Source organism: Sardina pilchardus, chromosome 13 (assembly GCF_963854185.1).
Source record: "Sardina pilchardus chromosome 13, fSarPil1.1, whole genome shotgun sequence".
In the NCBI taxonomy this organism is placed as follows: domain Eukaryota; kingdom Metazoa; phylum Chordata; class Actinopteri; order Clupeiformes; family Clupeidae; genus Sardina; species Sardina pilchardus.
Window position 1 is genome coordinate 15,052,553 of NC_085006.1, and position 14,078 is coordinate 15,066,630.

At 40.4% G+C, this 14,078-nt stretch overlaps 3 protein-coding genes across 6 annotated transcripts; all 3 read right to left on the reverse strand.

The window, feature by feature from the left end:
• Positions 1-428: 428 nt before the first annotated feature.
• Positions 429-6,641, reverse strand: phkg1a (phosphorylase kinase, gamma 1a (muscle)). Of its 4 annotated transcripts, none has more exons than XM_062552441.1 (10): positions 6,456-6,641; positions 5,819-5,980; positions 4,713-4,891; positions 4,477-4,531; positions 4,266-4,331; positions 3,701-3,864; positions 2,631-2,721; positions 1,995-2,148; positions 1,539-1,664; positions 429-1,352 (listed from the first exon to the last, which is right to left on the reverse strand). In XM_062552441.1, the coding sequence occupies exons 2-10, from the start codon at positions 5,899-5,901 to the stop codon at positions 1,083-1,085; spliced, it is 1,188 nt and encodes a 395-aa protein (XP_062408425.1). In that variant the 5' UTR covers positions 5,902-5,980; positions 6,456-6,641; the 3' UTR covers positions 429-1,082. The 4 variants fall into 4 exon arrangements, with proteins under 4 accessions (XP_062408425.1, XP_062408423.1, XP_062408424.1 ...); XM_062552439.1 differs by having other exon boundaries at positions 5,819-5,985; XM_062552440.1 differs by having other exon boundaries at positions 6,426-6,641.
• Positions 6,642-7,272: 631 nt separating this feature from the next.
• Positions 7,273-10,035, reverse strand: chchd2 (coiled-coil-helix-coiled-coil-helix domain containing 2). The gene is made up of 4 exons (XM_062552953.1): positions 9,855-10,035; positions 9,163-9,448; positions 8,198-8,423; positions 7,273-7,525 (listed from the first exon to the last, which is right to left on the reverse strand). The coding sequence occupies exons 1-4, from the start codon at positions 9,899-9,901 to the stop codon at positions 7,515-7,517; spliced, it is 570 nt and encodes a 189-aa protein (XP_062408937.1). The 5' UTR covers positions 9,902-10,035; the 3' UTR covers positions 7,273-7,514.
• Positions 10,036-13,095: 3,060 nt separating this feature from the next.
• On the reverse strand, positions 13,096-13,916 carry sst1.2 (somatostatin 1, tandem duplicate 2). Its single transcript, XM_062552992.1, has 2 exons — positions 13,764-13,916; positions 13,096-13,296 (listed from the first exon to the last, which is right to left on the reverse strand). Exons 1-2 carry the CDS (start codon positions 13,914-13,916, stop codon positions 13,096-13,098), a joined length of 354 nt encoding a protein of 117 aa, XP_062408976.1.
• Positions 13,917-14,078: the final 162 nt, after the last annotated feature.

Sequence of the window (14,078 nt, forward strand, 5' to 3'; positions counted from 1 at the left end):
AATACAGTCTTTAACCGTAATGAACAGTATAGGCTTTTTGACGTGCAGACCATGTTTCACACCAACGAATTAAGTGAAGTTCCATATGTCAGTATAGTTAATTAACATCAAAAAACATTTGACACATTGTCAAAATCCTATGCACATCAGCAATTTTGTCAGTGAATCATAGGTTAGCAGTACCTGCAGGCTGAAAATTAACCGAACCGTGACTTCAGCACTAAGGTACCGAATTGTGATTTTTGTGTACCATTACAACCCCCTCTCTCTCTCTCTCTCTCTCTCTCTCTCTCTCTCTCTCTCTCTCTCTCTCTCTCTCTCTCTCTCTCTCTCTCTCTCTCTCTCTCTCTCTCTCTCACACACACACACACACTCTCTCTCTCTCTCACTCTCTCTCTCTCTTTCAACAAGTTCAGAATTTAAGCAGGTTATAGTTACAATTTGGTTTATTCAATGCACTCATCAATAAATATGTTTTTGAATGATTAAATGGTAGATAATTCTTTGTTTACTTTGCAAGGCAACACCAAACATGCATGTATATTCCTATGTACAGTCCCAGAGCACACATTGGATATTCTACAAGAAAGATCCACATCTGTTGTTGTATTTTGTTATAAATAACACTTTACACACATTATAAAGTGCAAAGATTTTATAAATGAAAGAATGCAAGTCCTTCAAACATTTGTAAAATCAAAATAATTCATAAACAAAAAACATGATTTGCATTAGATAGTATGGTGTTCATCTACCAGACTTGAGACTGCTCATTTTAATAGGATTTTTCCAACACAAATTGCTTACCAGGCAGTCTCCATTGATGCAGATGCAGTATAATGTCTTACAGTACAACAGAGGGAATTCACCCTTCAGCACAGGTAACACGTAAATCCTTACTTTCAGGAAAGACCCCTTCATGTAACATAGAGCAGATTTATGTATTGACAACTTTTAAGCTGCTTTTAAATATATTTAATTTCATTGTGCCCCTCTGTTACGTAAACAACAACACCATTTAGGCACCTGTGATTCCATCACACCACTTTGAGAGTCAAGTACCTTGGTTCCATATTCAATTGCTATTGCAATGTATGGAGGGAGGAAGAGTCGTGCTCTGATGATATAGACAGCAAAATGGTCTTGGGCGTGTTCTCGAACAGGGCCGCTCTGTTCTGGGTCTGGCCCTTCTTGACCCAGTGTCCATAGATCTTGAAGGCACAGGCGTCGATGAGCTTGCGGATGGGCTTCACTGCGTAAGGGTCGCTCTGGATCACATCCTTGGTCACAGGCTTGGCTCGACGGTAGTTGCAATAGATACGCATGGTGGCGAGCACAGTCATGCATATGACCTACAGACAGGACATATAAAAGTGTCACCTACAGCACTGTGTCTGGATTACATTTAATCAACATTATGACAGACCCCCTTTAAAGACTATGACAGACCCCCTTTAAAGACTACCGTATAATAGTTAAGTGTTTAGGCCCAGCAACATAACTCATAAAAAAGACATCCAATCCACATGTTCTCTCACCTTAAACTTCCTGTACGGACTGAAGTGACGGACTTCTGCCACGACATACTGCTGGAAGAACGGATGGTTCAGTGCATCCACCGCTGTGTATCTTTCCTGAGGGTTCACCACCAGCATTCGAGAGATCTAAATAAGGTGCAAATACAAAACGCAGACAGTACAGTTTGTATACAGTCATATTCACACTGAATGACTTTTGTTCAAAAGGCCATTTGCATTGTAAAAGCTACATTCAGACAGGAAGCTACTAGCAACAAGAGACCCCGCAATTCTTATGAAATTCAGAGATTAAGTGATCGAGTGACAAATTGCTGGCTGTGTGTATGCAGTTTAAGAGAATTCTGTCACAGACTGTTGTATTTATTAGGGTCACAAGCATGCTACTTCAATGAATAGGCTCAAAACTTAAGATGCTCCTCTGTCTACTACAATTCTGGACCATCAAATAAACCATACCAGATCTTTGACAGTGTCAGAACGGTCTTCCCATTCTGGAGAGTTGAAATTGTAATTCCCGGCCAGGATCATGCGGAGCATCAGCATCTGTTTCCTGTGCCAGAAAGGAGGCGATCCTGCCAGCAGGGTGTACATGATCACCCCTGAACTCCAGCTGAAAAAAACATGGGGGTCAGACTATGGGTATGCCTACACTATTGCGTTTTTATTTGAATCTAAATGACTTCTAACACAATTCAGCCTCTGTCCACATTACCCGCATAGTTTTTGAGCTCCTGAGTTACTGCCTATTGCACCACTGGTACTTCAAATCACAGCAGTTTTATTACTCATTATTCGAGCTAAAATAAATTATATTTGGTTTCATTAAACACTGCTGTTTATCAGTTCACATTAAACAATGGGATGAATAGCGGAATATTTTAAAATCTAAGCATTGAGTCAGACAACAAACATGTATGGCATGTATATATTCAGACCCTCAGTATGGCCTTTAGTCTTTTGTGCAAGTCAGAACTTAAAGTGTTGAAATGGTTGTCTCGCTCATGTGACCACATCGTGCACAAGGGCATGCAAAATGTCTGGACAGATCAAATAATCATTACAGACCAAAGAGGTCAAATCCCGACTACTCACATATCGACTGCAGTGTCGTATCCAACATGATGGGCATCCATGGAGCACTCTATGATTTCAGGAGCAAGGTAACCTGGTGTTCCACAGACCTCTGCAGTTTACATCAGACATATGTATTAGTTTATTCATTTGTTGATAATATAACATTGCTATTTTATCAAGAAACACTAAAGACACTTCAAAACTCTAATGAGAACAGGTCAACTCATATGATATCAATATCAATCAGTGCTGTAATCCATGTGCATTTTTATCAAGCAAATTCCATATTTTGATTTAAAAATAAATAAATAAAATGTAAAAAAATACACTTGGCTACAATCAAGAGCAGGTCTTCTGTTGATTTGCAACTGATTGGCTGATACCTTTCTCTAAATATTACAGAAGGCCTCCTGGTGGCAATGTGTGAAGACAAGAAACAAATCATGTGATGGTCTCAACCCACGTATTATCTGTCTATAAGTCTATCATTTCTTTTCTTTTTTTTCCAATTGAAATACAGTTCAGTTGTAAGAAACACAGGCACCCGAATACCTGTTATTACAGGCTATCCTAAATCAACACAGCCCGTCATGACTTTAGGCCTATGCATGGTAAATCTGACATTGCATACTCTGCATACAACACGTCTGAAGATGTTGGAAGCATTTGTATCATGTCTATAGTATATCTACCTCTAACTGCCCTACTTCATAAAGCCTTCAGAGAGGTCACTGTGCTGGCTGTGGAAAGGTCAGAACACAGTCTAACTGACTAGTGAGCAGCACATGGTAGGCAGTGTCCTGTTCCATCTTGACCCCTGACACATGAGCTAAAATAAAAATGACTCCGCTGTTGTAAGTGAGTAGAATTACCCTGACTGTAAAACACTGACACCTACTGTTCATCTGTGAGAATACAGATTTATGACAGACCGATTAAAGAAAAATTTCTATTTCTCTTTTTTTTTATTATTTTTTTTTAAAGAAAAGCAATAACAATGCACTTCATAATTGGACTTGCCTAGAGTGACCTTCAGAAGTATCTTATAAAAATGGGAGCCATATTATCTTTGGAGGCCACAGTTTTACCATTCAACTTTTGTCCTGCAGCGATCTGCACAGCAAAGCCAAAATCTGTGAGTTTGATATTATCCATGTCATCCAGCAGGATATTCTCAGGCTTCAGATCCCTGTGGACAATGTTCTGGGAGTGAAGAAACTGGACCACCTCCAGTAAAGCACGCATGATCTTTCTGCAGACATACAAACAGAGGACACTCAGCCATCTCCAGATGATTAACTTCAGTCATTAAACTGACATCTACAATTTTAAAAACACATAGCGAATAATTGCCTGTAACTGATACAACGTGTTTAATTCCTTCAGTTCCTTAAATAACTTTAGGCTTATTATTAGATGCCGTAAGTATGTCATAACATTTCTGACACAATAAGGCAACCCAAAGGAGAAAATCACATCCATTCAATCACACAGGCTATGGTTTCATACAGTACATTCACAATAACTCTTCGCTAAATGGCATCAATAACAAAATGTGTGACAAAATGTTTTAACTGCCACAAATCCTGTTTAGATTATTTTGCTGAGAATGTAAATTTAACAGACAAACAAAGATATAGAATAATTTCCAACCTTGTTTCTTTTTCGCTCAAGGTAACTTTTTCAGTGAGGTAGTCAAAGAGTTCTCCTTTTTTCATTCTGTAAATATATAAGCACAGTTACATGTCAATACTTACAGTTTATTCACAGTTCGTATAATTTGCATAGTTCATGGCACATGTAATACTCAACAACATGATTTAATTTACAAAAATCACTACTCATAATGACACTTTACACTTACAAGTCAAATACCAAAAAAAAGAAGGCCTTGGTTTCATAGGAATCCCTCAGCTGGACTGTAAAGAAAAATATGTTTAATGTATACAACTCACAACCACACCAACCAACCCAGCAACTATACAAACCAGGCACCTAAGCCCTCGCTGTTAAGGATGAATGCTAATATAACGTTAATATTAATATAACATTGATAAAGAGTAGCATAGTATGGATACATTTGTATTATGGATATCCTACTTATGTTTTCTTGTCCAGAAACCTTCTTCAGAATGTCAATCTCCTTCTCTGTTGAATCTCGGATCTCCTCAATTTCCTCTGATGACAATTTATCAGAGGGTGTGACATCAATGATCTTCACAGCATAATCCTGGCTGGAGCGTTTGTCAATACAGCGTCGAACGACACTACTCACTCCCCTATAGCCATTTGAATCCGGTAAGAAAAGACCCAGAGTTAATTAAACTCATGATGACAAATCTCACTGTCAATTCAAGTCAAGTCAAGTCACATTTATTTATATAGCACATTTAAACGTAATGTAATTAACCCAAGGTGCTCACAGAAATAATGCTGTTTAAAATAAATAGTCCAGGAGAGAAATCTGTGCTGCAGTGATCAGAAATGGATGATAACTGACATACCATCAGAGGCATCAAATGCTGTCATGCTGTGCAACACTGTGTTGCACTGACATTATGAATGGGAACACTAACCAGGTAAACAACACATGTAACACTGTATCAGCACAGATAATAGTATTAGCCTTCCTATTTACACATTCTTTATCACATAAGACTTTTGTTTGTTTGAGTCCAACATACAGTTTATTCACTTGATTACTAGAGCTCAAATCGCCTTTTAGGTAATTGGATTCTATTTGATTATAAAATAATTTGTTTAATAAAAATCATGAGTGAGAAAATAAGAATAGGAAACAAACCAAATCACAGCATTACAACTGAAACCAATGGGAAAGTGTTGTGAGCTGGACCACAGAGGTAACGAATTAGAGGGGTCAATGAAGGAGGGACATCTTGTTCTCTGACACTCTTGATAAACAACAAGAGCGCTAACTGGCTTGGATACAAACAAGACGCTTGACTGAACGTAGCCTACCCCTAAGACCTGGCGCACGTGCATTGTGTAAACACAGACGTCTGCAAGCATTATAGGCAAAACTACATTCACATTTCACTCCAACATATTGGATTCCTAATGAGACATTAGGGTGTCGTCTATAGTATCATTGATAGAAATTGGGGACATATCCAACAGACACAGCCTAAAATATGTTTTTATGAACTAATTTGATAAATAGCCTATTCAATTAGGCTATAGCCTACCTTCCAAGGATCTCTTTGGGGTCATATTTGTCATAAAACTCCTGCGCCCCTGACCAGTCCGGTATTTCGTCGTCTTTGGTCATGGTGGGTCTTGAATGGCACTTTGCAGATGTTGGCAGTTATTTTAGGTGAATCTTCTTTGATTCTTCTTTAATTCCTCTTCTACGCTGTTATCAGATATAAGACTATGTAAGGCAGGAACACATTTTCGTTCGCAATTTCAAAGACCACTTGTGCGCAATGATAAACGATGGTGAGATTTATTATTGTCCGATTTCCTGTTACCGGTGCACAATAGGCTTTGGTCTGACCAAGCAACAGTTTAGTCTGCTGAGAATCTACAGATTAGACTGTTTTTGCTAGTGCTGCAGCAGATATTGCCCGGACAATTCGCCATTTCCACAAAAAGGTAATTCAATCGGCTACAACAGCTGTTCCACGTGCACTTGTACACGCGGATGGCTCAAGAAGCCACTGGTCAGCCGGGCTTGATTGTTTATGTTCCCAAACACATTACAGCAGAGCGTGCTCATTATTATATTGCTATAGGCTAATCCAAAGGCATTTATATTGCCTTTACCCTATGCGACAAAATAGACTACTGTACCTTGTTATGTCGTGTCCACTATTTACCGACCTGAACGAGCAGTTATTCCATGTAGGCTGTACAGTAGGCTACACCATTGCTATTGAAGAATATTATCCATCAGGAATACAATCGCATGAAGCACAGACTGAAATTTTCAACTGGTGCTATAGCCTCTGTCCTGACAGGAACACCCAGGAGGAACGCTGGCCGTTAACTTCAGAAGGGCAACTCTGAATGTCATGAACCAAAAATAAATGGCTGCAGTGTACAGCCCCGTGCGTATGTCTACGCTACTTGATATTAATGAGACACTGTTGATGTAAGTATATGGGCAGTCTATCTCTATCTCAGAGTCTCAGTAACAGAAAACTCGGATGGTTTCATGTCTGAAAGGGTGTAATTACAATGTAACATTTCCCCTCCAAGCTGAAAAATCTAAACAGAGGCCAAAGGGGGCATATCATAGTGCAACATACTTTATTTAAATATTTAGGATATATGGCAGACCATAGGTCCGAACGTTGCCCCTTTTTTGTTGTTGTTCATCTCTAGCTCCATGCAGCCATCGGCACTGCAGCCATAAAACCAGACCATGTTGCTGGTCAGCATCTCAAAATAAATAAATCCTCCATACAAAACACGGTATAGGAGTGATTCCATTATAGAAGACATGATAGATCCATTTTTGATACCAGTATTCAAATTCTTCCATAATATCAAGTGTTGCATTCAGAGGACCATTTTACCTTTGATCCCCCTGTACAGCTGATCTATAGAAGTTTGTGAGCTTTAAAAAAAAACAAAACACCAATCAAGTCATGAAAAAAAGGGAAGACTAGACGAAAAAGAGACAGAGAGCCACTCACATGATACTGTCTAGTTTTAATTCTGAATCAATTTAACATTTGAGCAAAACAAAAAATTATATAAATATAAATCACCTGCATGGCATAAGACTATCAGATATCAGACAAGAAAGTACTATACTGTTGAAGTGCTGTGTGTGCTTGTAGTCACCACAAACCAGTCTGGCTGAGTAATTTTAGATTTATTATTATCACATGCATGTTACAATTCTGTGCGTGTAATAGCGGCATCCTGATGTGGTCACGACAAGCCTGTGGGACAAAAATAAGAGGAATTTAGGCATATACAAAACATGACATGACATGACATGATATATTAAACCATGACATGATGATAATAACCAAAGCAATTACTTATCAAAACATGCATGCATGATTTAAGCAGGATACTTTTCCAAATTATTACCACAGTGCACTAGGATGGTGGCAAACCCATATTATTGCAGCAAGTTACTCTGTATAACTTAGTTGTCTAATTAAGTATAAGCTTTACTAAACTGTTATGAGGGGTGTTCTATGGAACAAGATAAGTGGTATATTATTGACCCTAAAGCCAGAGGTGCGTCCTAATTAGGCAAGCAGAGGCTAACCTTTGTGGGCATTGCCTTGTTGCTTTCCATTTTGCGTACAGTTTCAAATGATCAATTGTCAATCTTCACAATATATTATAAATAGAAAATTCAGCTATGAATGTTTGTTGCTGTCAAATTTGCACAAAATTAAGGCTGTATGTTCAACACGCACGATCAATATGATCAACATATCAGCATATATAATTTTAATATAATATTAAAATCAACATCTCATTCCGTAGTACACCCCATGGTTAAATGTAATCCTATTACCTGCAAAGCTCTATAATCCTTAAGTACCGTTCTCCTTCTTCTCTGTAACAGAAACATCACTGTCTAACAGTGCACTCACCATTGGAGAACTTGCACTGCTTGAGCACTTCGCTGAATCCCTCACAGAGCTTGAGGTCGCTCTGGGTCTGGGCGCATTCTATAAACTGTTTCAGTTCATATGAGCAGCCGCCGCTCTGTTGAGGGGACTCCTGCTGGAACATTGGCTGCTCCTGCTGGAACATTGGCTGCTGCTGCTGATACATAGGCTGCTGCTGCTGGTACATTGGCTGCTGCTGGTACGGTTCCTGCCAAACAATTAAGACGTTTGATCAGCTAGGTTTAGGTCACTCTGACCTAGCAGTGGTAATAGTAGTGGATCGGTATTTGTATCAGTTGTAACTATAGGTATCACCTTATATCATTCTGTTTTCTTTAGATTAGATTATATGATACCAAGGGGAATGGTTATACTTACAAACCCTGGGTGTTGTGACACTGTTTTTGCCTTTAAGTCAACAAATAATAACCCAAAATGATTGTCTTTATACAATGTCATGTCATGCATATAACTTGTTTTTTTCTGTCCTGGACTCGGTCTTGACACGGACTCGAGTCTTTTGGACTCGGTCTTGTCTTGGACTTGAACCTCTTTGGACTCGGTCTTGACTTGTCTCGACCGGTCCTGGTCTTGGACTTGACAAAGGTTGTCTTTACTACAGCCCTACTCTGAAACATGTCCATTCTTTCATAAAAACATTTGGGCATTTGAGGGCGTTTTTTGGGCAGTAACCTATGGGGAACTAGGTACGACATGCTTTTGGAGGTGCAAACAAACGCATCACCATGGAAATCACATAGGTGGTCTGTGTCATAAGTTTGTGTGAAATAACAGAATATTGTGAGTACAATCTATCCAAGCTTGCACCCATTTAAATAGAAACACAAAACCCAAGGGTTGTGTACACCAATAAATCCCTTAAACTGCCAGGTGAGGTTCTAAACATTCCAACAGGGATTATTCCATGTCTTGTTTAGTGTACTTACCTGATAGGTAACGTCGGGCCTGGGAGCCTCAGCTTGTTGTTGTTGTCCTCCTCCTCCACCACCACCGAAGCCTCCCGTCATAGCATGTCCGATTGTGTGGCCCACAGCGGATCCCACGGCCACTCCTGCAGCAGTGGTGGCCATCTGGGCGAACATCCCGGGCTGCCTCGGTGCAGCTGCGGGAGCACCTACGGCTGATGGAGGGGCATGAACAGGAGCCGGGGCATAGGATTGTGGAGGAGGGGCAGGTCTAGGAGCAAGTCTAGGCGGTGGTGCTGCAGAATAGCTGGAAAAAGCAATACAAAGTTACACAACTTAATTACTACGTTCGACCTACAATCTTTTATATCAGTATCAAGAAGCTATGTGCTCCTGCTACAGTCACCTTACAACGTGATGGTATAGCTACAGTTGACTAGGCTAAATGTGTTAGCCAAGTTGGCAATGTTGTGTAACTTTGTCCTTGTAAGAAAAACACGATTAACATCAGTAAACTATTAAATACCGTACATAAACGGTCTTGTTTAGGAGTAACCTAAGGCAACATAGTAACATTACACAGCAAACACCACTTACAGACTGTTGGCAGTTTACGTTAGCTGTGAATAGCATCCACAACGTTAGATGCTCACATGCTAAAGTTAGCTTGCTATCAAATGTGCCAATTTGTATGACTACGGTACATATCATACCTCGGCGGAGCCATTCTTGATGTTCGGCTGCGGCTGCCTCTTGGCATTGTGGATTATTCGTTCTTGAAATTAGAAAATAAAATACTTCAAGGGATAACAAGCAACGACACTAGATTTACAAGGCTGTCTCTCAGTTAAATACGTTGTCTCCTGACCTTCGTACAGCTTACCCCGGAAGCTCGAACTTTCTATTCGTTACGTCCATAGGTTACGTCAGAGTGAAATCTCGTGTTACGTTAGATTTGTACGAGTTACGTCAGCCCACGTTAAATTTTAATTATTAAATATTATGTTTAAAATATAGTATAAATATAGTAATCATGTCCATAATCACGCTGTTGGTCATTGAGCAGGCTTATAGGCTACCTGGAGTGAAAGCATAAGACTGCAAGTCTTTGCATTTACAAATAATAGCCTAGGCCTACATCATTTGTTGCTATTCCAACTCCCTTTAGGACACTAGGCCTAGTGATTATTTGATTAATGATTATATTTATTGTCTCTCTATTCAGATCAGGTGTGTTTGAAGAGAATTTGTGTGTGGATTATGCTCCCTCTTCAGATTATTTATCAAAACAAAATTAAATAAACTGTTTTGCAGCCTAATGAATGAAATCAGTCCTTACAATGCATTCACTTGTTCCATGCCCTCATCCAGTTGACAAAGAGTTTGTCTGCCACATCTGGCATTTTCTCAAAAGTGTAGGCTACTCTTATTATAGGCTAATAATCGTTAACCAATAATAGAGTTCATTGGTATAAAATATCTTTAACAACAGTGCCCAGGCCCAAGACAGGCAATGCATGCAAAATAATTATACAATTTATGGGAGACAGTTGGACAAAGAGTTGCACAAAAAAAAGCACAAAAGGTTGTGGGGTAGCCATGGTTAGCTTCGGGCTTGTAACAGGAAGGTTGCCGGTTCGATCCACAGCTGAAGTGCCCTTGAGCAAGGCACCTAACCCCACACTGCTCCCCGTGCGCCGCTGGTTGGGCAGGCAGCTCACTGCTCTGGATTAGTGTGTAATTCACCTCACTGTATTCACTGTGTACTGTGTTCACTAATTCGGTTAAATTGGGTTAAATGCAGGGACCAAATTTCTCTCACGGGATCAGAAAAGGATATGTACTAAGTTGCAGACCATAAAAAGGACACCAGTGCAACATTCAACCATTCTACAAGCAGGTCATTTAACATGACTTTAAAAGTGATCAGCATATTCAAATAATGCAGCTGATTCCAAGACAAGGGAGCAGTATACTTAATAACAAAGCATGTTTGTGCTCTTTATGATAGGCATACAGCTGGGTATGAGCAAAAAATCTCTGATCGCATATTGCTTAATCAAATAGGCCTAATGGCCAATTTATGATCTGGCTTTTTAAAATCCATATTTTCTTTCAAATGTTGTTTAGAAGTTGTTTTTTTCTGTGAGTGAGTAAGTTTAGACAAAATAATCCATACACCTGCAACTTTGACATATAAAAATATAAAAAATATGACTATTGCAGATGTGCCTTGGACTGGTCGCTGTAAAAGGTCAATCAAAATAACAAGGACACCCAGGACAAGTACAACACAATGCAAGGTCAATGTTGAGCGAGCAGTTAGATTGTTTCCCTCCTTGTATGCTGCTCTTTCATTGGTTGTCTCTCAAGGAGACAGCTCTGTGATTGGAGAGTGAAATTAAATCCCTGACTGGATAGTCAAACCTGAGCATCACCAAAGGTGAAAAGCTGCAAGAAAATATGTTTAACTGTGGAAAAGATGTGTATGTGTAGCATTGGCTTTTGATCGTAAATATATTCCTAATTACAATTCTTTTTTCTTTTTTTTAATTAATGACCTACGAAGGGGATGGTATCAATAACCATGTCCATAAACATTTAAATGCAGTAACGCAAAAGTAATGTAAGAAGTAACTGAAGAGAGTAAAGAACTTAAGTGATGATCTGGATTTAAAAAAACATTATAATGGCAAATGTGTAATATACTTTGAGTAAAAAGTCCAAACACTGGTTAAAATATGTATGTATTTATATTTTTGTTCTGCATATTTCCATGCACTTGCCACAAACAAGGACCTACATTGTTGCTCTTCATACACTCAGACAGTCCTAGGAAGCCGCACGGTTGCCTGCTCCTGAGGATTGTAGTAGTAACACATCCTTAAGGGGAACAAACCTTTATTGTAGAACGCTGTTCTCTCTGATTGAATCCCTGTATAGACTTCATCACTTTGTGTGGGTCCTCATATGTTAAACTGTATTTATATGGGAAGTTCTTGGGAACGCTTTCCCACACTCTGGGCATTTGTAAGGCTTCTTCCCAGTGTGAGTGCGCTGGTGTTTTTCCAGCGTGTTCCGGTGTTGAAAGCTGCTTGCCTGCTTCCACACACAGTGCAAATAAAAGACCTGATGTTTGAGTGGCCTTTAACATGCTGTTTCAAGTCACAGACATCAGAGAAGCGTTTCTCACAAAGATGGCAAGCATATGGCCTTTCTTGTGAGTGCCGTCGCGTGTGTTCTTGAGGCTGGCCCAGGCAAAGGTCTTGTCACAGGGGAATCGATGTGGTTTGGCCGACTTCGGTTGACCAGTGGGGACGTATGGCTTTTCTCCTGTGTGTATCCGTGTGTGAAAGATTTTACCGCAAAGCGAGCGCATATTCCGTTCCAAGGTTCCCCGTTTCCTCTTCGCTACGTTTCACATTTTGTACTTTTTTCTCACTATGTTGTTTCACAAGTCTCTTGTTCACTTTCTCACTGTACCTGAGAAGATGGCAAACACGGCCTTCCTGATTTAAGACCTCAGGCTCAGTATGCATCAACACCTCAGTACTGTGGTCACAGCCAGTTCTGGCTCCAGCTATACCATATGGGCCCTTGACCACCTGATGGAGGAGCAGAGGGCATCAGCAAACAAGGATGGACCAGTCAGGTTGGTTGGGATAACATTTTGCGAATGGTGGTAGAAGTTTGCCCTGTGTCTGTAAGTCCGAGGCTATAATGTGATGTTCATGTAGGCCTGCGTAATCAGCTATTTTAAAATGAGCACAAAATAAAGGTGAAGCCAAAGACAATTAATTGACGCTTTACTTTTATTTAATAATTTACACAAGTTACATATCCACTAAGGAGATTAAAGCCACCCAACCAGCATTCCATTCAATCAGATCACTCAGGGTTGGGCAGACCTCGGTGGACGTTCAGTGATTGGGTAGTGTGACAGTGGATGGATGCTCAGCAGGAAGTACGCCCTTTCCAGTAGAAGTTTTTGCAGCTAGATTTGCGTTCCTTAGGAGGTATGTTGTTGTTCTCCGCAGAACGTTCCATGTGGACGTCATCTTTGGTCCCCACTGTAGAGACCTCCCTGTCCTGAGTCTCTGCCTCCGGTAGGGAGAGCTGGGATAGCAGGTCCTCCATCGCACGCTTGTTCCATTCCTATCTCAGAGAGCGGGGAGAGAGTTACAAAGAGTGGAATGGTTGAACAGTCATCACACTTTAGCATGTTCGCATGGACAGTGAAAGACCTTGCTTATATTGTTTGTCACATTGTATGAATATGTCATGTTTGTTAGCATTCACAAATACTGAGCCGATACAGTCATAATAGATAACATAATTCTCCATTAGGCACCTCGAATATTCTGGTTTCAGAAAAGCATTCAGAAAAATCTTGCTCTAAATCTGTTGGCATGTTTAGGTTGACTGCCCAACTAAGCTATAAACCAAGCAGTCCTGAGCAGTTCTCTTCAAGCAGACTTGCTGTGTTGTGCTGAGTGTCTTGTAAGATGCACTTTGCAATTCTGAACAGTGTATCCCATCCTTGCTTATCTGTTTTTGTTTGTTTACTGCTGTTCTGTGTCCCACCTGTCCCTAGTGTCTTCTCTGTTTGTGTTGTTTCTTACCTGTGTTGCCATGCCAGCAGCGCGAGCTCTCTGAAGTAGCCTGTGGTGACGGAGGTCCAGGTCCAGGTCCGGCTGTGAGGCGGCACTGTGGCTGCACAGAACCAGAGACAGACCCAGCAGGGTCAGGGAGCAGTGGATCCCACAGAACCTCATCATGAGTCCGGTGGAGCTGTGCTGGTTTGTCTTGGTCCTGGTCTTTGACGGTGAGGCACTGTCAGTGGTTCTGGCGGTTGCTTCTCATCATCCCCTTTTTAAAGCCGGTTGGGGTGAGTGACAGTTGTCTAGGTTGCCTGGCAATGATGGAATGGTCGGTTG